The sequence below is a fragment of the Papio anubis genome, chromosome 2, assembly GCF_008728515.1.
Source record: "Papio anubis isolate 15944 chromosome 2, Panubis1.0, whole genome shotgun sequence".
Classification (NCBI taxonomy): Eukaryota; Metazoa; Chordata; class Mammalia; order Primates; family Cercopithecidae; genus Papio; species Papio anubis.
Window position 1 is genome coordinate 177,679,980 of NC_044977.1, and position 27,052 is coordinate 177,707,031.

The following is a 27,052-nucleotide window of genomic DNA, read 5'->3' on the forward strand; positions in this document are numbered from 1 at the left end:
ATCTGCAGTAATGAATGCCAGTAACTGTGCATCCACAGGATGGCAGTGTGGTAACATTTTCATGATGTAATAAATGATTTACAACACTATTGGTATCATGCATTTCCTTAGAGCTCACCAGTTTGATGGAATGCTTTATTCTAACTTGAAGGGTGAGAAACGTAGGTTTACATGGATGAATAGAAAGTTGTAATAGATGGATATAGTAGTTTAGTCAGGGTTCTTAAAGAGTTCATTGGAAGGAGAATTGGTAGAGAATGATGGCTGTGGGTTTGTCTTGTTGAGGTCTTCTGAGAACACTAGAGAGCAGTACCAGACATTAATTACCTCTTCATTGTCCATGTCAAGAAGAGAAGAGATCTTAAGTTTTATAGAGCCTTACCCTCCACCAAATGTCACATGACCTTCCTTCCTAATATTATGGTTGTTTGTTTACATCTCTGATTTTTACCAATTTATCTGACTCTTAGAGGATAGGATTGATCTTAAGATTTTCTGCTTTTAGAATATATTGACCATACTAAAGTTAATGTTTAAATGCATAAATTGAAGGGGTAATTTCTGAACATGTATTAGATGCTATAGTACAACGTCTGGCAAAAAGCATATGTTTTCATTTTGCAGTGGAGATTGTGTTTATTTATTTATTTTGAGATAGAGTTTCACTTTTGTTGCCCAGGCTGAAGTGCAATGCGATCTCCTCGGCTCACCGCAACCTCCGCCTCCCTGGTTCAAACGATTCTCGTACCTCAGCCTCCCAAGTAGCTGGGATTACAGGCATATGCCACCATGCCCAGCTAATTTTTGTATTTTTAGTAGAGACAGTGTTTCTCCATGTTGGTCAGGCTGGTCTCAAACTCCCAACCTCAAGTGATCCACCCGCCTCAGCCTCCCAAAGTGCTAGGATTACAGGTGTGAGCCATCGCGCCTGGCCAAGATTGTGTTTATTTTTAAGAATTGAGTTACTTCACCATTTCTTTTACTCAAATGTATCTCATTTCTTATTTTCTGTGTCTTAAAATGTAGATTTATAAATGAGATTTAAATTGAGGTATAGCAATATATGTGTAATTTTACAAATTCAAGCAGAGCAGTCAGTATTAAGCAAGGTATTTGTGGTATTTGACATATTATCTGGCAAGCAATCTTCAACTTTATTTATTGGACGTACAGGTTGAGTACGCCTAATTTGAAAATCCAAAACTTTCTGAGTGCCAATTTGATGCTCAAAGGAAATGTTCACTGGAGCGTTTCCTGTTTTGCATCACCAGTTTGGGTATGCTCAACTGTTGAGTATAATGCAAGTATTCCAAAAGTCCAAAAAACGTCTGGTCCCAAGCATTTTAGATAAGGGATGTTCAAACAGTCTATCCGTGTACTGAAGAGTGCTATCACATAAAACATGTATCTCCAATATGTAAACATCTCAGGATCAGTGATCCAAAAAATGTAAAAAATAGGGACTTGGCTCCAGTTCTTTTAAAAGTAAATGCTTATGTTTGGAATGTTGCAGATATCACATTTATCAAATTTGTTTCATTGGTGCTGGTAAGTAGGTATGAATGAGACTAATTGGGATAGAGGAAGTTTCAAGGTAAAATACTGTCTAAAACTTGTCTGTTTCTATTACTTTATTTAGCATTAACCTATGTTTACCAAATAATACAAATTAAAGTCCCACCTGGGCTTTTTCATTTCCTGATACTTTCTTTTTCTTGAACTCTCCATCACTCTTATTATTAACTTAACCCCCAGTGCATTTGCTTCTGTATAAAGTGTTTTCTGCTTTACTAATGACAGTAAATGTCTCTGAGACGTTGCATGAAAGTGCTCAATTGAGAGTATTGTCAGGTCTACTCTTCTTTTCCAATATGCCTGGAAACGAATTTGAGCAAATGTCTAAGAGGAAACTTCATCTTTAGTTACCAAACGTGATTGCTAAAATTTTTACATTGTCAAGCAAAGTGTGGCTCCATTTGAAGAGAGAGAAAGTATGAATGAATATGAATGTGAATATATATTTGTGTACCCATATACCTGCTAGTGATTATTTCTGGAGAATGTGACTTACAGGGAAATAAATAGGGTGGAAACTTCTTCACTTTTTACTTTAAGACAAAAACAACACCTATTACCTTTGCGATTGAACCAGTTATCCATACAGACAGATGCAGATTTGTGGTTAGCATGGGCAGAAATAGGAGAGAATGTGAAGTAGTAAGAGCTTAATGAGTGTAGGGTTTTGTTTTGGGGCAATGAAAATTCTTTGGGACTATAGAGGGGTAGTGGTTGCACAACCTTTTGAGTGTACTCAATACCCCTGAATTGTTCTCTCTAAAATGGTTATGTAGTGTGACTTTCACCTCAGTTTTTTAAGAGGGCTTTTTCATTCAGTTTGTATCATTTCTTATACTGAATCTAAATTCTGTGACAGTGTTACAGCATTCAGTGTTTATTTGTACTTAGAAGAAAGAAATCCAGTTTCAGAGGTGGTTGTGGTGTTTCAACATAAGTGGACTTAGCTATAATAAAAACATAAATGACATAAGGTTTACTCAGGTGTAGTCAATTTCTCGTCGTGCCTTTGTGTGTTCTGTGTTTGTCTAGGGTTTGACTTCTCAGCTCTGGATATCTGAAAGGCCTGTTGATAATAGAATATTAGTTTATAATTGTTGGGAGGGATCTACAAGTCTTGTCCAACCCATATTCTATAGTGAGGAAACTGAAGCTTTTGCTGTTAAGTAGTTCAGGATTACATAGTAATCTTGTTCTCAGTTTTTAATTTTCTTTCTACGTTAGTATGCATGGTTCTTTTTTTTTTTTTTTTCTTCTGCCTCTGTAACTCTCCTTTATCAGGGCTTCAACAGGCTGATTTGTAATTTGTAGACATTTCAGGTCATGTGATGGGGAAATTCTTATTTAACTTTGATTACATTTGCATTTAGGTATGTCATAGAGGGTAATTCCATTCCAACATTAATGTGTTTGGAAAGAACATTATCTGATGGATTACTTCTGTTGTCTTCTCTAGACAGCTGGTCCTCCATTAGCTTGAGGTCAATGAAAACTTTACTTACTTTGGTCCTTCCTATTAAATCTATGAGCTTCTTACTGTCTTCCTAACACTATGGTCATCTCATCATATAGATTGTGAGGCAACTTAATATTTGAACCAGTAGCCCATAACTTACCTTCTCTAGATGGGTTTCTTTTAAAAGCAAATCAATATTCTTTCTCATCTAAGTTGAGTGAAGAGGAAAGTGTGTGCAGTAGTCTGTGCTACACAGTATATAGGATACACAAATATGTGTATTGTGTATTCTTAAATGTACCCCCAATCTTTGTTTTTGATAGAGTAGTTTATTTGCCAAAAACTATTAAATGGTATGCATTAAATGATGTATAATTAAGTTATGTATAATCTGTATAAATGATGTGTAATCTGTATAAATGGAGTAGTTTTTACATTGACTTATCTCAGATGGGCTTTATCTTTGTTTCTACTGAATTTTTAGTTTCAGTGACTTCAAATACTTTCTCTCTAATCAGTTGCCTAACAGTGGTCTGTGCATATAAACCAAGTATTTGACACAAATTGTAAATCCCTCCCCAGTTTCCTTGTCCATTTAGATTGACAAACTTAATTTAGATTGACGAGAATACTATAATATACTTAGTGTGAAAAGAAGTGAGTTTCCTTTATTAGATGCTAAATTCAGTAGCTGGTGTATATAATGGCTTGACTTCTGTGTACTTAGTTCTTTACAGAAAACTTGGTGGACATATGAATTTATTTAACTCATAGTACTATTCAAAGAGTATTATGGGATAATAAAAAGGTAGGAAATACTTGAGAGCTTTTGAGACAGTAGCAGGTATTCACACATGCTGGCAGTGGTGATGAGTATTAAGTCATGTGTATTTTGGATTAATGCCAGTAGGACTGGTATTTACTTAATTTTATGTATATGTTACTTGGCTTCTTGAGTCATATTAATGATTACTTATGGTAGATCAAAACAAACTTGATTCCATTTCTGGGAAAGGAGTGCAACACAAGTCTCACAAACTGTTGTAATGATCTGCAAAATACAGTACTAATTTTTTTGAAAATGGATAGAATATTCACAATCTGTAATATATGGTTAACAAATGTACATCTAATAAAAGTCATTTCAAGATTCTGTTCTTAAGTTCAGTTAATACTTTGCTAAAAAACAGGATTTACATATACTTTTATGTTTTAGGTAATTAATGGTAGTAGTAAATTATCCTTGTTTCCTATTTTGTCTTTATAGCATATAGCACTTTCTACATTGTGGGTTTAATATTATCCATGCAGATACCTTTTGTGGGATTCCAGCCAATCAGAACAAGTGAACACATGGCAGCTGCAGGTATGAAAAAATACGTATTTTCCTTCTTCTAAAGAATATGTGGACGTGTGATTGGCAGTCTTCCAAGAGATGACAGTTTTTGATCATTTTAGTTGTTGCAGTGACAACCAAAGTAATCTGAGTCACAATTATGGGAAATCTGTAGATAAAAATTTTATCAGAGATTCTCATTGCAAGGTTCATGACCCATTGGAAGTCTGCGGGTAGTTATTTTATTTGTAATATCTGTACACTGATATTATATAGATAGCAATATATAACTTTCAGACATGGTGTTTCTATAGAGTTTATTATCAGATTCTCAGTGGAGTCTGAATTAATCCCCATCTTCCCAGAATAGTTAAGAATCACTAACTTACTGTTATACTTAGATTTCTGAAAGGATGTCGTCTCTTTACCAAGTAGTAATTTGAGACACGGAGAGATGTGTATTTAGTGTTGTGTACACAATAATGAATAGAATGTCTTTGTTTACACAGTCACCTGTCTTTACACATATGCATTACAACATTTCCTAAACTCTAAATCTTTGATAATACTTAACATAACCGTTGTAAAATGGACTTTTAAAAAACAACCCTTAAAATTAAATTTATTTTTTAAAATTAATGTTCTAGATGGTTGAAGATTCTTACAGAGTTTTATGTTTAATGTTTTTGTATCATGTTTTGTACTTTTTGAGAATCCGTTTTTGCAATTACTCCTTTAGTTTTGTATATGTTAGCACTCACTTTTGTATTTACTAATATAGGGGAGAAAAGATTGTTATCTCTAACAAAAGACAGATTAAGAGAAAAGCATGAATTTTACATGACACAAGAGTCTTCAGAAGTGAACATTTTTAAAAGGCAGGGAAACTATTTTTATGCTTAGGTTTGATGAAGAGTGGACAGTCATGCAGAAATAAGATTGGACAAAGAGAAGTATGATCTAATGGCAATAGACTGGGAAGAACTTAAAGCCTATTTGTTCATATTCTTCTTGGTATCTCTTGTGTCTTCATCTTTTCCTCTGGGTAGTAGAAGGACCCCTCTGGAATGAGGATCTTATAACCTACTTACAGGAAAGTCAGAGAATTATTTTATGACCTGCCTCAGGGGAGAACAAACAGAAAAGATGAGAAAGACTTCCCAGCTTCTGCTGGTTTCTCAAATGCCAAGATGCCATAATTTGGCGTGGGCCCTGGTGCTAATTTAGAATCTTGTCTAAATGTGTAATTAAGGTCACATCTTATTACTCAGTTAAAAATAGTAACTATATATCAAGATTATCCTGATCCTAAGTCTTTGTATCCTTCAGCAAAACAAATTGGAGAATTGTTTTTCAACGATTTTAAAAAATTACTTCCCTCCACCCCAGAAAACCCCCCTAAAATATAGGGAAAAGGGAGGAACTTAATGTGTTAAATAGAGCTTGTTACTCAAATGGGAATTTTTCCCCCTTCGGCCTGGTACATGTGTGAGGAGTCTGATCATTTAAAAACAAAAAAAAAGTGACAGAATTTTTTGTATGTATTAGTTGGGCAGCTGTCATTTGACAAAGGAAATGTTGGCTAAATGAAATAACTAGTCTTTGATATGAATGGTACAGGACATTCAAAGAAGCTCTTTCAAATGAAAGTTTTTAAATAGCCTTGGAAAACTGCTTTATTGATTATATGACCCTTTTCTTTAATTAGGTGTCTTTGCGTTGCTGCAAGCTTATGCTTTCTTGCAGTATCTGAGAGACCGATTAACAAAACAAGAGTTCCAGACCCTTTTCTTTTTGGGTGTATCACTAGCCGCAGGTGCTGTGTTCCTTAGTGTCATCTATTTGACTTATACAGGTAGGTGTTATCACCTGTAGGATGTGAATACTGTCTGTACAAACAATACAAGAATAATAGCCAAACATTCTAAAATCTGAGTAATAGTATGACTACAAAGTGATTTTTTTTCTTTTTCTTTTTCTTTTTTTTTTGAACAGTGTATCTTAATTTTGTGGCGTCAAGCTCTTATAAATCTACTTTAAAGCATCCTTCTCTTGCTGGATGAATAGGCCCAAACTATAAAAAGAAAAAAGAAAAAATCAGAACTGTTATTTACCTACTATATGCTCACTTTCTCTTGCATGCACACACACTCCTTCTTTCTCCCCTACTTTTCAGCAGTTTACTAACAGAATCAGTTTCAGTCTGCTTCTGGATTCTAAGTTACCCTGTAACCTTGATTTACCAGTCCTTAGAAACAAATTAAATTATTTCTAAATTTATTCTGTCAAATTAATGTAAAAGCCATGAGTGTTTAAAATCATCTTTGAATTTATCTGGTGAGATATGGCGTACGAATTAGATCATTTAGAAACTCCCTTCCCCCTGCCCCCCCCAACTCCTTTTTTTTTTTTTTAATGATCTGGTCTTGTTTAATGCCTTAGCATTGTTAGTCAACTAAAAGCTTAAGAGAATTGGAAAACTTTGTACAACTTTATCTCAAGTGGGTTTCTCTGGAAATGGATTCTCCATGGATATTGTTTTTATTTGATCACTACCTTATTTTTTCTGACTGCCAACTGTCCAAAATACATTTATAAATGCAAACTGAAATTCTTCGAACATTAGTTTAAGTCTATCTGTAATTAACAATAAACATAAAGGCAATAAGAGATTTACAAAATAATAAAAAGGCAGATTAATTTCCTCTGTGTTTTTTCTTCCAAGGTTACATTGCACCATGGAGCGGCAGGTTTTATTCACTGTGGGACACTGGGTAAGTGCAGTTCTGTTGTTTGGCATCGTATTTATTGAAATACTCCTTTTCCTTTGTTTTTATCTCTTTTGTCAGTGCTTCATTCAGTTCTTGGGCAACATTTCTAAAGTACCAAAGATGCTAGTTTAGTAAATGTTAAATTCCTTGTATTTTATCTTGTTATGATACCTGTTTTGAATGCACCTTTAGTATGAAATGTACATTGTGTATTTCTGTTCTGCATGGGCAACTCCTTGTTTCCGTTCTGTTTGTAAGAATATTTAGGTAAACTTTGTGCAATTTAAAGATTGATTTTTCTTTCACCTAACATGAAACATTTTCATCTTTAGTAATAATTTTTTATTCTTAAGAATTGTTAAGGATACTATGTTATAATTTAATTGCCATAGATAGGAAGAAAGTTTAATTTTTTTCTAATACCATCTGATTTAAGTTTTTTAAATCTGTGAAACAGAATATATATCTGTTGTGGGGTTTTTCTAGAGTGCTGTTAGAAAATGAGTTAATACATTTGGTTTTGAATTAGACTAGTTCAGTAAAACTTTTTGTCTCTAAAATGATTTCCTGGAGATTAGAAAACATCTATTGATTATAATTTATGCCCCTCCTCTGTTTCTGCTGTTCTGTCTTGTTACTCCCCAGGTGGCTCAATAAAAATTTATTGAACAGACATGCTTTCTGATGTGATACCAGAAGGACTTGTGTCCAGGTCTAATTAAAGGACATGAGCAAATTATGCATGAATGACTGGAACTAACAATTAGACACATACTTCAAGAGTTCAGCCTATGAATCACTAACGAATTTGAAGGATAACCCAAGTTGTAGACTGTTATTCTGATTAGGTTAAATTGCTAGGTTAACTTGTGCAGTTACATTTATTCTTAATTTCTAAACTTTAATTGACTACTTTAGAATCTCAGAGTGTTTCAGTAATAATTTTTTCAGTTCTTTCCATTTCCTTCACTTGCCTCCATGCTAGCTTTGTGTCAAGCAAGGCATCGTCTTTGTGTAAGGTGTAATTATTGGGTGAAGTATTTCTGCTGCAGGTTGAGTATTCAAAATCTGAAATGCTCTAAAATCGTAAACTTTTTGAGCACCAACATGATGCTGAAAGGAAATGTTTATTGAAGCATTTCAGAATTTCAGATTAGAGATGCTGAACCGATAAGTATAATGCAAATATTCTAAAATCTGAAACACTGCTGGTTCTAAGCATTTCAGATAAAGAATATTCAGTCTGTAGTAATAATTCCAAAAGGTAATGAGACTCACTGATGCAAACATGAAAAATGCTGACTTAAACTGCAGAACAAATTGCCATTTGAACAGAAATTTTTGTATTGGAATTCAGAGCCAACATTCTTACGTCTGGATCTAGATAATTGTCTCAATTTTACAGACGGCATATTAGTTTTAGTTTTACCAACATAGACCAAACAGGTTTATATCCAGTATAGCTGGTTACTTTGGAAGGTATATTTAAATAAGAAGGGGTAGGGAGTAGGTACCATTTATACAACCAAACAAGATTTCTTCATGTAATAGGAACAACTGTTTTATCACGTAATTGTAAACAGTATTAACTTTTTTAATACCAGGTATGCAAAAATACACATTCCAATTATTGCATCAGTGTCTGAGCATCAACCTACGACTTGGGTGTCTTTCTTCTTTGATCTACATATTCTTGTATGTACCTTCCCAGCAGGCCTTTGGTTCTGCATCAAAAATATCAACGATGAAAGAGTATTTGGTAAGAGAGGTTTTTAATGAATACTTTGATATGGAATAGTTGTTTTTCTTTTTGAGATTATTTACTTTAAATTATTGTTTCTCTTTGTTTGACTCTGTATATTCGACACACATTTTCTCCCTTATTTTGCATAGGTGCTTAACCAAGAAAAATTCATTGAGAGGCCGGGCATGGTGGCACACGCCTGTAATCCCAGCACTTTGGGAGGCTGAGGCGGGTGGATCACCTGAGGTCAGGAGTTCGAGAGCAGCCTGGCCAACATGGTGAAACCTTGTCTCTACTAAAAATACAAAAATTAGCCAAACATGGTGGCACATGCCTGTAATCCCAGCTACTTAGGAGACTGAGGCAGGAGAATTACTTGAACCTGGGAGGCAGAGGTTGCAGTGAGTCAAGATCAAGCCACTGCACTCCACCCTGGGAATCAGAGCGAGACTCTGTCTCAAAAAAAAAAAAAAAAAATTCATTGAATTTGTATTAAGTATTTTGATTGTTTTAATTTAGGACTAGTATATTATGGTTTCTGAGAGGTTAATGTTATTATAGTTTGTGTTTGAGAACTGAAAATTTTAACTTTGTTGACAATAGCCTTGACTTTATTTTCTGAGTAAAATTTTATTTAGGAAGAAGCTTTTAGGGACATTCATCTTCCAGATTTCAGAGCAAAGTCCATTTTATAACAGAATAAGGATCACCTTTCAGTAAACATCCTCTTCATTGATAGATTTGTATATTTCCAACTAAAAAGAATTGAAATACAAAATATTTAAAAGCCAAGTATTTAGGATTTGATATTTCTAATACAAGTGGACAAAATAAGTAGATATCAAAGGCTTCTATGTGATTTAATCGCACATGAAATATGCCGTGGTTGTTTGGTATAAGATAAAAACTGAAACTGAGAAAAGCTTTATCACGTGCACAGGATCACACCAGTCAGTAATTTGTAATGCTAGAAACTTGTACAATTATGGGGCCTGGACCATGAGTGACATATGAATCAGGAAAGAAAGAACAGCACTTGTAGGGGTTCAGTTTAAAGGATGGCACACTCATTCTTCTCTAGGTTAATGGACCCTGGATAAGGCCCTGTTAATACTGCATCATTCAAGAAGGTTTAACTTAAACCTCATGACTAAGTAATCCCATTCCTATGTATATATCTAAGATAAGTGAGTGCATATATCTACCAGAAGGCATGTGTAAGAATGCACTAGTAATTTTATCTACAGTAACCCCTAATGGTAAATATTCCAAAGTCATCAGCAGTAGAATGAATAAATTTTTATATATCTGTAGTGGAATACAACACAGCAATCAATAAAAGAACAGGATGGGGAATTAAGAGAAGCCAATACATTTTTATGTGATTACATTCCTGTAAAGTTCAAGAATAAAGAATACTAATTCTTTAGAAGTCTAAATAGTGGTTTCCTTCCTTTGTAGGGGAGGGGATAGTTATTGACTGAGAAGAGGCATGAGGACATATAAAAATGTTCTATATCATTATGGGTTGTAGTTACACAGGTGTGTATATATACAAATTCATGGAGATACACAGTTAAGAATATGATGTGATATACTTTTTAGTCAGAAAAAAATTAGCGTCAGATAAGATAGGAGCTCTCGTGACTCACTGAATTTGTAAAGTCATAGCCTTCAGCCAGAAATAGAGCCTTTTCCTGTGGTTATTAGCACGTTATCCAGAAAGCTCTGGCTATTGGAAATTTGTTTCAAAAATTTTTTTAAGTTTCTTGGCAGTAACTTTGCTGGTTCCTCCTTTGATTAATAACTTATGTTCTTCTCATTCCGTTTTTGTTTTAAAGCAGGCTTCATGCCAGATTTTGGCACTGGTTTTTTATAGATTTAAAATCTATATATTTATTTTGCCTGGTGATATCATGCACAGATATGTTTTTCTCTGCCAGCTATGGATTTTTTATGATGTTATTGACAAATAATGAATTAAGTCTAATTCTTCATAACTAATTAAATTAGAATAATATACATTTTTCTAAACTGTGGATATGTAGATTTTATTTAGTGAACACTAGCTATAATTTCTAAATGTGGCTAATTAATCAGTTGGTCAGTAGTATCAATTTAGAAACAATTAGATCGTTTGTGAGACATTTATATAATTCCAGATTGGTTTTATAGTGTGGTTTTAAGTATCTAGTTCAGTTTCCTGGGAACTTTTCCCCTCCGACATATTGTAAGAGAATTTGTCTTTGCAGTTGCTCTATATGCAATCAGTGCTGTCTACTTTGCTGGAGTGATGGTGCGACTGATGTTGACTTTGACTCCAGTCGTGTGTATGCTGTCTGCAATTGCCTTTTCAAATGTTTTTGAGCACTATTTGGGGGATGACATGAAAAGGGAAAATCCACCTGTGGAGGACAGCAGTGATGAGGATGACAAAAGAAATCCAGGAAATTTGTATGATAAGGTGGGGAATCTAAAGTAAGGCCTTTAAATTGTCTATGTACTTTCTTAATTTTTCCACCACAGTAAGAACTATACATACCAAGAAATGTTATTAAATGATGATTTTGACAAACTGTGACTTTTCTAGTTGGTCTTCACTGTTTGCCTCAAAATGTGAATCCTGGTCAGTCTTTTAGCCCAGAGTTAGAAAATAGAATGTAATCAGAGAAGGAATTCTTACTTCTTTTTGGTCATTTGTTATCTAAATACTTAAGATATATACCCTTGTTAATATACCCTTCCATTTTTGAGAGCAAAAACTTGATGCTCTACTAAATTACATAACATTTGGCACTGTAAACCCTTCTGAAACCGTGTGGACAGACAAGTGCTTATTCTTCAGGTCCATACTCAGTACATACTTCCAAAATATTTTGGAAGTGATATTTGGTTGGGTGAACAGTAAAATGGTGGGAGCAAAATGCCTTTTTAAAAACCCTCCAGTTCGTTAGCAATCGGTAACCGGCCAATACAAGGTAATTTGTTTTTAATCTGTAGTTTCTCAGTTGGTGCAAGTGTGAAAAGGACTTGTAAGAATTGGAGCACTTGTCTTGGATGACATATTAAACTTTGCTGTTTGAATATTGCCTAGGCTTTAAAATACCAATAAGAAATTAAACTTCCCAGTATCGGTATTAACTTTGAAATTCTTTCCTTCTGTAAGATGAATTTAATTTGTCAAGATTTGTGTTAATAAGCCCACATTCCTGATTTTTGTGTTTGTTGTTATCGTTGGGTTTTTTTTGTTGTTGCTTTGTGGTTTCTTAACCAGCCTTGAAATTTAGAAATTGTGACTTTTTATATTCTCTCTTCCCTTTTTTGTTGGGGAAGTTGATTTTTTAAGATAATCGTAGTTTTAACAAGTCTGTTGGTTTTAGGATTTGGAAATTGGAAGACTGATTCTGTTAATGCAGTTTTTTCCTGTACTAAAATGGTACATGGTCAAAATTATAGCTGAGCATTGCCATTTTCAGGATGTGGAATTAAGATTTTATAAGAATTTACATATTAGGATTTCACTAGAATGGGGTCGTTTGGTTAATCTCCTTTGTATTTAATTAAAGTGTAAGGACAACTGGGTTTGAAAGCAGCTTCTTACTATAGATAATTATTTTGCTCTATGACCAGCTTCTGGATTGGTATATTCCCAGGAAACCTGATTCACATTTGACTTTAGAGAACACTCCATCACCCACATCAGAATATCTGATGGTTATACATTTTCTGAGTCATAGAATTAAATTGATAAACAGTCTCCCAACTTTTTCCATTGAGTGTCTTAATGAAGCAAGTCAAATAATGAATTTGTGTAACCAATTTTTTAAATATCTTCAGGCAGGTAAAGTGAGGAAACATGTAACTGAACAGGAAAAAACTGAAGAGGGATTAGGCCCTAATATAAAAAGCATTGTCACCATGTTGATGCTGATGCTATTGATGATGTTTGCTGTCCACTGTACCTGGGTCACAAGCAATGCCTACTCTAGTCCAAGTGTAGTCCTGGCCTCATACAATCATGATGGGTAAGAAAATAACTCAGATACAAAAACAGTTTATACTTACACTTCTTTTTCTTTGTCTCAAAGGATATAATTAAAAAATGGAATGTTGTTTGTGAGATTCTGCATTTGTTTTTTTGTTTTTAATTTTTTAATTTTTGTAAGTACATAGTAAATACATATTTTATGGGGTACATTCTATTTATGTCTTTTGGTACAGGCATGTGTAATAATCATGTGTAAAATGGGGTTTCCATCCCCTAAAGTATTTATCCTTTCAGTTACAAACGATCAAGTTACAGTCTTAGTTATTTGTAAATGTACAATTAAATTATTTTTTTACTGTAATCACCCTGTTGTGTTCGTACCTGTTAACCATCCCTGTGCACTCTCCCCCGCCCCCGCCAGCCTCTGCCTTCTGCTCTCTGTGAAGCTCTGTATTTGAATCTACCTTTCTTTGTCCTCTCCTTCACCTAGGTGCCATCGGTAGTAATCATTGTATTTCATGCTCTTTTCCAGAGTATTTCTGCATGCATAATCATATACATCAGTTTTTCTCAAATGTGTGGTCTTCGTACGCACAGCATCATCATTAACATGAAACTTGTTAGAAATGCAAATTCTTGACCTCACCCTAATGTTACAGAATTAGAAACCTGGGGCTGGGGCCTAGCAGTCTGTGGCTTAACAGACCCAGGTGATTCGGATGCAGCTAAAATGTAAGAACAGCTGATTTATGTATTGCCATGGCTTTCAACTACTGTTTCACTTGGGAGCTTATTAGGCTTGTACACTAATAAGCCCTACCCCAGAACTACTGAATCAGAATCGGCTTTTTTTTCTTTTTTTTTTTTCTTTTTTTTAAATACAAGATATGCAGGTGGTTTGTGCACACACACACAGTTTGAATAACACTAGTCTGGCTCTTCATTGTTTCACTTTTTTTTTCCTCATCGGTAGAAGCTTTTATTTAATAACTACCATCCTTAAAATCTGAACACATTCAGTGGTTTAATACCTCAAGATTTTAAGTTAGCCTCTTCACATTTGTGACATCTCATTTAAAAGAGTATTGTGATTCTTTTCAGCACCAGGAATATCTTAGATGATTTTAGAGAAGCTTACTTTTGGCTAAGGCAAAATACAGATGAACATGCACGAGTAATGTCTTGGTGGGATTATGGCTATCAGATAGCTGGAATGGCTAATAGAACTACGTTGGTGGATAATAACACCTGGAATAACAGCCACATAGCACTGGTAAGGATTTAATAAACACAAGATTAAAAAATCTCTATTGACTCTTTAGCAATCAGGCTTCACTTGTGACTAGGAAAAATGTGGATGAAAAGTACTCTGCTGAATTCTCAAAATACTTTTTTTACACATAAAGTGAGTTCAAGTTGTGCTTATTTATTTTGTTTTTAAGAATAGTACTGAGTATCATTCAGAATTACAGGCTGATTTCTGGTAGATTTTATGATAAATTTAGCTTACTAAAGAATTAGACAAAATCTGAAACTTAAAGTGTTTGGCTTGTATTTTTGATGTTATAAACTAAAAATTATTTGCAAATATGTAAAGTAAATGCACTGTATTTTATGGATAGGCAGACTGTTCCTCTAGCTGTTAAACAACTAATCTACATAGATTAATGTAATCACCTCTTTGTACTTCAGAGATTTTAAATACAAAGAGTAGTCTTAACCAAATGAATTCTATTTGTATTCCTGTTGTAGCTAATTATCAGATGTGTGCTAGCAAGATCACTGGCCAGCCCTGGTCTGCAGTTGTGAGAAGTTGTTTCTTCTAAGCTTGCCTGCTTTCATCATAAAATGTTAATGTCATAGAACTTAATTATTTAGCAAGATATTAGAACGTGTGTTCTGATTTTTGACTATAAATTAGTTATAGTTGAGAGGTTCATAAATTTCAGTGCATTTGTTGAATTCATAGGAAATCATTTCTGCAAAAAAAATTCCATGTAAAACAAACTCTTGATGAATTCCATGTTGTAGTAAAAATATACATTGATTTTATGAATGTGGGAGTAATCAAAAACATTCTCTCTTTTTTTTAAATTCTTCAGGTGGGAAAAGCTATGTCTTCTAATGAAACAGCAGCCTATAAAATCATGAGGACTCTAGATGTAGATTATGTTTTGGTTATTTTTGGAGGGGTTATTGGCTATTCTGGTGATGATATCAACAAGTTTCTCTGGATGGTTAGGATAGCTGAAGGGGAACATCCCAAAGACATTCGGGTAAGAAACTAGATAATTCCAGGTATGTGAAAGATAATTCCAGGTACTGTGTCCAAGTAATTCTCTGATCCTGATAATTGCATTGTATTTGTTTCATCATCCTATCCCTCAGATTAGTTCCTTACCCTGACTTTACTATTTATTAAAGATACTAGAGGCATTTCCTAGATTAAAACTTTTTGAACTCAAAATGGAACTAATATTTCCATTCTCCCCTATGAAGCAGTCCCTTGCCAAGACTTCTTTCTTTTACGTCTCTTCACAGCCTCTCACGTCATCCCTTTCTTTCCATTTCCATTGCTTCCACTCTAGTACTGACCCTTATGCTTGTAAACCTGAAATAAGATAGTAACCTTGAAATTGCTATCTTTACTTTATCTTGTTTCCTCCCTCCCAGTATAAGATGAAATTGATCATGTTACTTTTAGGCCCAAAAGATGTCAGTAGATTAAGGGAAGGGACCTTAAAACCAGACAGATACGAGTTAAAACTAAAACTGTCAACCTGGGCAAGTTATTTTAGCCACTCAACATAATATGCTTTGAGCACTAGGTCTAGTTCTAGGATCTGGAATTAAAATGGTGACCAAGGCAGACTAGGTTATCTTTTGCCAAAGATAATGAATTTGTAGTGCCATTTAATGAGAATTTATAGTAAAGTAGTTGAAGCCCCCGCCTAGGGACTGGTACAAAATAGACAACCTCTGATAAAACATTGGTATAAAGTGTAAACCCCTTAGCTTGGAATGTAAACCTCTTCATGTTTTGCCTTCCTTTGCTGGTCTCTTGTTCTTCTGCCACCTTTTTCTACTCTGCCAGTATGTTCCAGCCCCTGAAACTTGCTTGTGGTTTCTTTCCTTGACTCACCTGATACATGTGTTTTTACTGTTCCTTTCCTGGAATACTTTCCCTGCCACAGACTTGTCCCCTCTCTGAAAGCCCTTTTCTGGTATACTCAACGTCTGTACTCATCACCAAATTATTTATACCTGTTTTGCAGGAGTCCCCAGACCCCAGGCCACGGACCAGCACTGGTCCATGGCCTGTTAGGAACTGGGCCATGTAGCAGGAGGTGAGGGGCAGGTGAGCGAGCATTGCCGCCTGAGCTCTGCCTGCTATCAGACCAGCGGCAGCGTTAGATTTTCATAGGAGCACAAACCCTATTGTGAACTGCGCACGTTCCTTATGAGAATCTAACTAATGCCTGATGATCTGAGGGGGAACAGTTTCATCTAGAAACCACCAGCCCCCAGCCATCCGTGGAAAAATTGCCTTCCACAAAACCGGTCTCTGGTGCCAGAAAGGTTGGGAACCACTGCTGTTTTGTATTGGAGCCTGTCTTACCTCTTTTACTAAATTGTGAGCCAAGATGGACATCCAGCATTGTGCTTTTACGTGATGAAGGCACAAAAGATAAGAGTAATTGCCACTGATGCAGAATAAAGGAATTTTGGGAAAATATATGCAGGTGTTAGGTGATGGGGATGAAGTAAAGCCTCAGATTTCCTGATCAAAAATGTCAATGCTGTAATGTTTCCCTTAACTGATTAGTAAACATTATTTCTTTGTATTAATCTTCTGAAATTTAATTCTCCCAGTATGTGGTTTTTATTTGTGGATTTGCTTTAGTAGTGTTAAAACTGTGACATGTGATAGATCACTGTTTCTAAATGTATGCTTTGAACATGAAGATATACAGAAATCCTAAATTTCTGTGCATCTTAAATTATTTTTAAACTTCATGAATAGATAATACAGTCATATGGTTCAAAAGTAAAGTATAAGAGGATATACAATAAATGTCTACCCCTCTTTGTGTGGTTCAAAAATAAAGTATAAGAGGATATACAAACAAGTCTACCCCCCCCCAAAAAAACCCAGAAAGTTCCTCTGTAGTTAATAACAATGCATTATATACTTGTAAGTTGCTAAGAGAGTAGATATTTCAGTGTTCTCACTACAACAAAATAAATATGATTGATGCATATGTTAGATTGATGTAGCCATTTCACAGCGCATATTTCAAAACATGATCTTCAGCATAAATATACACAATAGAGAAATAGAGAGGGAAAAGTCCCTGGTCGTCACTGGTTATTTTCTTGTGATTTTTACTTCTAGCAAGTTATATACCCTGTTCACTTCATAATATGTCTTGGTGATCTTTCCGTATTAGAATATGGAGAGCTTCTTCATTCCTTTGTTTACATTTGCACAGTATGTTGCATGTTTTGTGTGTGTGCCATGATTTATTTAACCTGTCCCCATTGATGGAATTTAGATTGTTTCCAATATTTTGGTCTTATGAACAATGCATAATAACTTTCTGCATTCATTATTTTGGCCATATACGAGTATCTCTGTAGCGTTAATTCCTAGAAAAGGAATTTCTGACTCAGAAATTACATTTTTTTACCTAGAGTGCCAAAATTGTTCCTCATAGAGGTTAATTTATAAGTTAACCCAAAAAAATTACCACAGTTTTTTTAACATTCTGCTCCCCAATTAAAGAAGCCGAATTTAGAGTTCATATGGAAAAATTTAGCTAGAACACTTAAGAAAACTCTGAAAAGGAGTAACAGAGATGAGGATGGGTAATTGAGAGAGCCAGCCCTGTGTGGTATTAAGCCATGGTGTTGGTACCAGTCTGTTTAAATTATGACAGTGGCCATGCGCAGTGGTTCATGTCTATAATCCTAGCATTTTGGGAGGCCGATCACTTGAGCCCAGTAGTTCAAGACCAGCCTGGACAACATGGTGAAACCCTGTCTCTACAAAAAAAATTCAAAAATTAGTTGGGCATGGTGCTGTGGGCCTGTAGTCCCAGCTACTTGAGAGGCTGAAATGGGAGGATTGCTTGAGCCCAGGAGGTTAAGGCTTCAGTGAGCCACAGTCATGCCACTGCACTGCAGCCTGGATGACAGAACAAGAACTTGTCTCAAAAATGCTAATAATTAAGGCCTTATAACATGGTTTAAAGTCTGGTGGGATTTATTTTTTTGAGGTGTAACTGAATATGGCTTTATAATGATACCTCAAAAGCTTATTCTTATGGGGAAATGAAAAGAGGAAACTATAGGTTTGAATATGTTAAGTTGAACTAATATGGAACTTCTGGTTTCTTCCTTGTAGGAAAGTGACTATTTTACCCCACAGGGAGAATTCCGTGTAGACAAAGCAGGATCCCCTACTTTGTTGAATTGCCTTATGTATAAAATGTCGTACTACAGATTTGGAGAAATGCAGGTTAGTTACATTTCCTCTAATTTTCCATTCAAAATAATATTTAAAACATAGTCTTATTTGCCTCTAGAAAACAGGATAATGATGTTTTGATTGTGCTGAAGAGAAATGTGGTTGTCTAATAGTCTTTTTTTCATTAAATTTAGATTTCTGAAACTAATATGTGAGAAATTAGAAAATAAAATTTTAGATCAAGGACTTCTTTCTAACATATTTATTAACAGTAGCCTCAAATCCAATCTTTGCTTGCCATCTCACCTTTAGACCTCATGCTTTTGGAAAGTATTGTTCTCCAAGAAGAGTTCTCCTAGCTAGGAAACAGTGTGGTGTCTTAGGTACGTCACTTTGCTGCTTGGTGGAGAAAAGCTTAAAATTAAAGAATTGAAGTAAATAGTCACTTCAGATGTTCACTCTCTCCCTGTTCTCCATTACCACAAATAGCTAGAGCTGTCTGAGTCAGAGTTTTCTAGTAAATTAGAATGATGTGGTACAAAAGCTTAAGGGTCTACAAAATGAGTGAATGTGTAAAGAGGCATTGTGGCAGAAAGAAGAAACAATGGACTTGATGTCATAATACCTGTGTTTTCGATCAGGTTCTGTCAAGTCATGTAACTCTCAGACAGTTTGTATCTGCCTTGGATTCCACTTGGTTCTTTTCTTGTTTGTAAATAATGGTGCTTGGATTGATGACTTGATTTTTAAGGAAACCAGAATATGTCACCCCAAAATATGCTTCTTTGACATAAAAGTTAATTTTGAGCTGAAGGCAATTTAGAAGCAGCAAACAGAGAAAAAGCTCTGTCTAACCTCTTTTCTACCTAAAGGCAGAATATAAATTCTCCTTTACTGGAGACAACTCTTAAGACTCTTATCAGCCCAGAGAAAGCACCAGAGGAATCTGCAAACAAAACTTACTCCATTAGTTTATCATATATGTACCCTTCTACTTTCCCATCTTGGAGGCCTAAAACCACTTTCCTTTGTCCTTTCTCCACAAATGTATTGTTCTTTGTTGAGCATGCTATATAAGCCAGAGTTCTAAGCCACTGCTTTGAGTTCCTTTTCATTGAGGTTTCTCCTGCATAATGTGCGCTGAGTGTCTTAATAAATTTGTTTTGCTATTGTTAATCTGTCCTTTGTTATAAGTGTCTGTCCCAAATTACTATCTTCGTACTATTAGTTTCACTGAAAAGTGCTTATTTCTGTATTGCTCTCTGGTTAAGTTGATAATAAAGCAGAGGAAAAATTGCTTGCTTAATTTTATACTATCATTGCAAATCAGGATAACTATCAAAACTAAAGGGGTATGTTTGGACTTCAATTTGTGAATCAAGTGTTACTGGGTTTTTTTTGTTTTTTGTTTTTTGGTTTTTAGTTTGTTTGTTTGTTTTTGTTTTTTTTGAGAGGGAGTCTTGCTCTGTTGCCCAGACTGGACTGCAGTGGCATGATCTCGGCTCACTGCAAGCTCCGCCTCCCAGGTTCATGCCATTCTCCTGGGACTACAAGCGCCTGCCACCACACCTGGCTAATTGTATTTTTAATAGAGATAGGGTTTGACCATGTTAGCAAGAATAGTCTCGATCTAACCGTGTGATTCCCCCCACCTTGGCCTCCCAATGTGCTGGGATTATAGGCGTGAGCCACCACGTCCGGCCCAAAGTTTTATCCTTTTCTAAAACACCATCTTTGTGGCTAATATGGACTGGAATATTCACTTGGTTTCAGAATAGTTAGCATATACTGTGTTCCTGTTTGTTGTGTTGCTTCAAGTAATTCCAAGTGGATTATATTTTATCATTATTCACTTGGAATTACTTTGTAGGTGACTTTAAAAAAAGCAGATGATAATCTAGATTTAGGTTTTTATTTGTGTTTATAGTTTCTTTTGAAAGCCACACTTTGGTCTTTAAACTCTTGCTAAGAAAGAAGCACATTGGCTATAATAATCAGTTACCCCAGAAAACATATTTTCTGATTGGCTTGTTGCTAGTTTCTGTGCTCACTACTGATCACATCAAAGGACTGTTTTCTTCCTCTCTTTCAAGTTTATCAGTAATTTTAAGCCATGTTCCCAGCATACATTCATTTTGATGCCTACCTGACTCAAGAATAATATATGGTTAAAATATGAAGTATAACTTTTGCTATCATATAGATAAACAAGAACAAGTAATTCACTATTTGAAGGAGAGCTGGTTTTCATGTTTGTTTTAAAGTTGAGTTTGGCCAGGCCTGGTGGCTCACACCTGTAATCCCAGAACTTTGGGAGATGAGGTGGGAGGATTACTTAAGCCCAGGAGTTCGAGACCAGCCTGGGCAAAATGGTGAAACCCAGTCTCTGTTTAAAAAAAAAAGGGGGGAAAAGTTAATTTACTTATGCTAGATTTGTATGTCAACATAAACTTAATCTGAGAATTTTTTTTTTTTTTTTCTGAGACAGGATCTCACTCTGTGGCCCATCCTGGAGTACAGTGGTGCAATCATGGTTCACTACAGCCATGACCTCCTGAGCTCAGTTGATCCTCCCACCTCCCCTCCTGAGTAGCTGGGACTACAGGCACATACCACCATGCCCAGTTAATTTTTGTGTTTTTTGTAAAGACAAGATCTTGCTATGTTGCCCAGGCTAGTCTTGAACTCCTAGGCTCAGCCCATCCTCCTGCCTCAGCCTCCCGAAGTGCTGGGATTACAGGTGTGAGCCACCACACCAAGACAGTCTGAGAATTTCTTAAAGTCTCCTTCCCTCCCTATGTTTTCCCTTTTTATCCCTCATAAATCCTTTCACGATTTGGTTTTTTTATTTGGCGTCCTTTGTAGTTCCCACTTTCGGAATGTAGTATCTCTTGCTTACTTGTGCATTTATTTAACAAATAATAATTGGGATATAAAGCTACACTTTGAATAAGATAAAGACATTTTTACATCCCAGTTGAAGATACAGGTAATTTTTAGTGTAAGTAAAGATGTTAATAATGTATGTTATTAGAACAAGATGCTCTAAGGAAACAATAAAGGAGATTTGTCAGTCACTAATCTCAAGAAAATATTTCCCTGAAGTGGGTGGTAAAGGAGCCAGCCATGCAAAATAGCTGAATGAAGAACATTCCAGGCAGAGAGGATAGTGCAAGGCCCTGAAAAAAGAAGCCCCTTGGGTGTGTTCTGTCTGTATACCTATAAAAAGGGCTTTGATAGATTTCATTTCTATGTTTTGGGGTGTATGTGTGTGGGGTTTTTTTTAATGCCTTTAGGATGCTCATCTACTCTAAGGACTTTGTGAAATTCTTACTCTGATGTACTTAGTTTCTCTCTTCCTGATTTCTTCCTGTCTAGTTAGCAATACATGAGAACTATTAAGATAGATTACTTGATTGTTTTCCTAGTTTAAAGGGAGAAGGTATTACTGTAATGATAACATTTACTGTCTTATAACACTGAATGTTTTCCAATGTGGTTAACACCCAGTAATAATGTTACTTTTGCAGCTGGATTTTCGTACACCCCCAGGTTTTGACCGAACACGTAATGCTGAGATTGGAAATAAGGACATTAAATTCAAGCATTTGGAAGAAGCCTTTACATCAGAACACTGGCTTGTTAGGATATATAAAGTAAAAGCACCTGATAACAGGGAGACATTAGATCACAAACCTCGAGTCACCAACATTTTCCCAAAACAGAAGTATTTGTCAAAGAAGGTGGGTGCCAAGTGAAGGCATTAAAGGGTAACTTAAGGTTGGTTGGTTTGTATGAAAAAGAATTTCTGGAAATTGCAATAAATTTCCATCTGCCAGATTTATAAAGACTGTGGCTTCTATATTAATACAAACTAAATATCAGGCTAGCCTGCTAGGAGCATTCCTTTCAAACTGAGCACTTCAGATATCCCAAGCTGAGATTTTTCCAGAGGCCTTCTGGCTTTGGTTTGTGCTATTCCCACTGGTAAGACTTACTTGTGAAGTAAGATGTAGCTGTGGCCATCGCTTTCCAAACCTGTATGAAAGTAAAAATGCTAAATTCTCAAGTAAAATAATTATGACTAGTTCTTCATCTTTTGAGCAGAGCAAATTTATATTGCATCTTCGTGTTCCATTCTGAGTATGGTATTACTCTATTATTCATTGAATAAAGAATAGGTTTGAATTGGGTGAGTCCTTCTGAAGCCCAAAAAAAATCATTTATCTTAAGATAATTATTTTTTTATGTAATTGTGACAAAGCTTATAGGCAGGAATTACGAGACTACTGCAGTTCTTTTCTAATAAATATTATATAAGATATGAAGTATTTCATTGGGGGTCATTATTGCTCACTTAAGCCAAATAGATCTATAATCTTTGCTATAAAAGATGACTAAAAATGAGTATTTATATAGGTTGTCCAGCACTAGGAAATAAGAAGTAATGAACAGTCAGATAAAATGTTAAGGTTCATTATAAGGTACTATGCTTACAATACTGATTATTATTAGACTACAGTTCTCATTTTTTAAGGATGCTTAGGTTTACATAGATCAGCTATTTTATATCATTGAAACAACTGTCTTAACTTTTTGTTTATTAAAATATACATCAAATATATTCAAAATACAGATGATTTTAATTTGTACTATAAAAGTGCTGAATATTAATGGTGTGATATGTCAGTGGAAGCTTTTTATATGAATATTTTATGTGCCAGATGTAAATTACCAAATCTAGACTAATGTATTTAAAGATGTCACATAGAGCTGACATTCATTGTGTTAGTCATAGAAAACTCATCATCTTTAGGTAAAATAACATTAAGAAATCAGATGATTGTCACGGCTATGAGGTAGGAGAAACTGGTGAGTCACACCAGTACACAAGGCAAATGCTGCTAGTCTCAAAGCAGTTACTCCTAAGATATCTAAGTATGTATAACTAAGGTGTACTTTTTATGCGGAAAGAGGGCTGTTGAACTTGTCTGATGATATAGACCCCAAAGGCAGTGAATTTTCTTAATTTGACCTCTTTTGCCTTCCCATCATTTTCCCAAAATAAATGTGAATGGATAAATAAAACATAATCTGTCTTGTGTGCCCAAAACATATATTCTGGTAGCCAATAACATATTTTGACGTTCTGGTTTCCATGGTTTAGATGTTTTGTACTAGCACTATGAAGGAATGCTTTTTATACTTTCCTTTCTCTACCCTGGTTTTGACTTTGGAGGAGGAGGGTATACATAACAGCATGCATTCTGAGAGTTTACCGGCCATCACAAAGCCGGCATGACTAAGGTGCTAGAAATTATAGTCCAGGCTGCAGAAAAGGTTTTTTGGCATGGTTCACTGCCAGTAGGAGAAAAGCACCCTGAGGGCTATTACACACTTGCGTATTCCTGGGGCACATCATAAGACCTCATAGAAAAAGTATCCTGTTAGAATCTGGATGTAATGATAATATAGGAACTACTAGATCTGGTTTGAATTTTTAAAAATTATGCCCTCTGAAGTTTCTTACTTTTTGCCTTAATAAAATCAGTTCAATACTAAGGTAACATAATGGGGTTAACAAGTTAGCAGTAGCTAATTTTTAGTACCTTAAGAAAGATTGCATTTTGCCTTGTGTTCTCATCCCTGTTAGAAACTACTATAAATTGTCTTGAATTGAACATCATGAGTAAAGGAACATGATGCAGGATTTACCCAGTTTCTGAAACCTCTGAGAGTTGTATTTAAATGTGAAAATTGAATTGAGTGGTCAGTCTCTGGAGTCTTTTGCCTCTGTTAACCCAGAGCTTTGACGCTGCATTAAATTACTTATTTTCAAAAAATATTTGCTGTCTTCAATATCTCAGGCTGTGTATCAGATTGAAAGACATATGTGCCTATGATTTATCCTATAGGGTTCTAACATAAATATTTTTGCAGAAATTTGTACCACTACGTTTGCAGTAATTTGTTTCTAATACTAGGAAACATTATTAAAAGTATTTTAGTGGGATACTGAATTGTTAAGAAAAATATTTTATTTTTAAAAGATGTATGAAACTGAAGGAATGTTGTTTTGCTTTACATTTTCAATTGCTTATTTTCTTACCTAAAAGATTATTTTTAGAGAATGTGCCAAGTGATTATATCTCTCAGTTTTATAGATGGTTACAGTCATGTTCATTTTACAGAAAACAGGGACTCTTAAGAGTTACTAAATTAACTTGTTTTTCTGGCACACACCTAATTTCCTGGAGGCTAAACCAGGAGCAGCATTACCATTTCTGATTCCTTAGTCTAGTGTTACGTATTCTCTCTTGCCTGGAAAGTTGAATAATTACAGCTCAGCACTTTGTGGTTGAGAAGAGAACTGAAGATTCATTCACTTGATGGTGAGGATGTCTAGGAACCTAGTCCTTTCACCTTGGATGTGTTAGTGTACTCAGGTAAGAAACACCACTAACAGTTTAATGGCATTCACTGAACTATTCAAGGAATACAGTCACAAGAAGAGCAAAGAGCTTACTAAGTTGTCATAGTGCAGTAAACGATGTGTGTGTATAGATTTTTTAATCAGTAAGAAACTTGCATTAATACTATGTGTGTTTTTTTTTTATAGACTACCAAAAGGAAGCGTGGCTACATTAAAAATAAGCTGGTTTTTAAGAAAGGCAAGAAAATATCTAAGAAGACTGTTTAAATGCACTGTTCTGGTTCCTAACTTGAAGCAGTTGTCCTTGTGAGAACCGGTCTTTGCCTTTAGCTCATGTCATGTTTCACAGCAACAGAGGGTACAGAACCATCACTGGTCCGGGTTAATATACAAAATTTTCTGGCAATGCCTGATTAAAAAAATAAAATTGGCTTGTTGAGAACAGCTGTTTTCGATTTCTAATGTGAAGCAAGACAGAGCACTGCTGTAAATGTTTAGCAGCAGATTTTTTTTTATTGGTACATATTATCCTTCAAATCTGAGAATTTGGACTAATTGCACCAAAGAACCCTCTAATTTGGTCCCTGGCACATGCATACTTGTCAATGTTTTTATTCTTTTACAAGACCTGCATTATATTTGAATTACCCAAATAGCAATATGTAAAATACAAGTGACAAAAGGTGATGAGAGCTTCTTGAACCAGTAAACTAGTACAGGTCTGAGAAAGACATTAGAAAAATAATTATACTTCCTTGAATTATATTTATTTTCATGTTTCTCCAATGCAAAGAATGTTTCATCAAATGTACATTTTCTATTGCTTACTGTTTGCTCTGAGAAGAAGCTGCTGTTTCAAAGATGGACCTCTGAGTAGCTAATTGATTCAAATAGCTTTTTATGTTGACACATTATTACTGCTGTTAGCAGTTGTTTTCACCAGGTACTTACAGAGCAGATTTCATACATTGTTCATTCAAGGGCTAAATTTATATTCTTTGGAAATCATGGCAACTACACAGGATGTTGCTTGCCAGGATGGGGTTTTGGTATCTTAGTACTGAAGTTAGCACTATGTTTACATGCAAAAGATTAAGGAAAAAACCCTTAAAGTGGACAGGTGTCCAAAGTTCATTTTCTGTGACTCATCAAAATGGCAAAAGACTTGTAACAACTTTGCCTGGACTTTTCTTATTTTAAAACAGTTTCATTCATCACAGTGATTTTGTTCTCTGCTCCATGTGTTTTAATCCCTTAAGCATTTGATGAAACACTCTTTAGTGCTATATGCATTTTCTTACTTTTATTAAAAATGTGACAGTTGTCAAAAAGTGCACTAAAATGTAAATGGAGATTGAACAAGTTCACTTTCCAGCTTATAGGCAACTTTATACAGACTTGAACATTTTCTCCAGTTGTTTAGTAAAAGTGAAAGAGAAAGGGTTTTTCCTGCCACAGGATAGAACTTTTTTTTATATAACAAGCATAACACACCACTGCTTTTGGTGGAAAAGTGCAGAATAGTATGTACCTTTTATGAAGAAAAATGTAATTTACAATGTTCAGTGAGAATGTTACTGCTGATTTTCTTTTCCAAGGTGTAGAATATTCTTTGATTTATAGAATTCATTTTTGACCCAGATGATGGTTCTTTTACAGAACAATAAAATGGCTGAACATTTTCACAAATAGAGTGTAACGAAGTCTGGATTTCTGATACCTTGTCATTTGGGGGATTTTATTTTACTTTGTTGCTTTAAAATTCAATGCAGAGAAGTTGTTGACTGTAGGGGAAATAAAGTTAATTCAAATTTTGTGTTAAGCGTTGTTTTTTACAAATGTTTTGGTTTTGAAAGGAATTAGTACTGAACACGTACCTCCTTCTTCCTTGTTCACTGTCACAAAGGTTTTAAAGAAAATGTGTGGAAAGAAATACGTTAAGATTATTTCATCTTAGACCAAGTTATTTTGCCGCCTTTTACCCTGGAATGAAAATCTCGGTTTTTTGGGTTTTTGTTTTTTTGTTTTGGAAGGGATTTGGGGAGGGGAAACACCTAGCCAACTAGGAGTTTTATCTCTATGTAAATAAGGATAGGAACCTAACAAAACCATCCATGAAGTTCTGGTAATGAAATGTCGTCTCAGTATAGAATTTTCTCATTAGACAAATCTCAAAGGAAAGACCCCTCACCTTTCTCAGGAAACGACATTTTGGTTCAGTGTATCTTGTCAGTAAAATACCATATTGTAACTGTTTAAGCACTTGTAACACAAAAGTG

The 27,052-nt window shown here is 35.1% G+C and overlaps 1 protein-coding gene across 2 annotated transcripts in view; it reads left to right on the forward strand.

Moving 5' to 3' along the window:
* STT3B (STT3 oligosaccharyltransferase complex catalytic subunit B) overlaps positions 1-26,595 on the forward strand; it is a 103,975-nt gene extending 77,380 nt beyond the window's left edge. The window contains exons 6-16 of one of the 2 annotated variants that reach the window (XM_031662888.1): positions 4,299-4,397; positions 6,076-6,222; positions 7,093-7,141; positions 8,743-8,897; positions 11,135-11,346; positions 12,720-12,907; positions 13,972-14,143; positions 14,973-15,146; positions 18,278-18,391; positions 21,871-22,083; positions 24,960-26,595. In XM_031662888.1, the coding sequence (XP_031518748.1) occupies positions 4,299-4,397; positions 6,076-6,222; positions 7,093-7,141; positions 8,743-8,897; positions 11,135-11,346; positions 12,720-12,907; positions 13,972-14,143; positions 14,973-15,146; positions 18,278-18,391; positions 21,871-22,083; positions 24,960-25,040 (1,604 nt within the window). In that variant the 3' untranslated portion in view covers positions 25,041-26,595. The remainder of the gene's footprint in view (positions 1-4,298; positions 4,398-6,075; positions 6,223-7,092; positions 7,142-8,742; positions 8,898-11,134; positions 11,347-12,719; positions 12,908-13,971; positions 14,144-14,972; positions 15,147-18,277; positions 18,392-21,870; positions 22,084-24,959) is intronic. The other variant, XM_031662889.1, reaches the window with a different exon arrangement.
* The last annotated feature ends 457 nt before the right edge of the window (positions 26,596-27,052 follow it).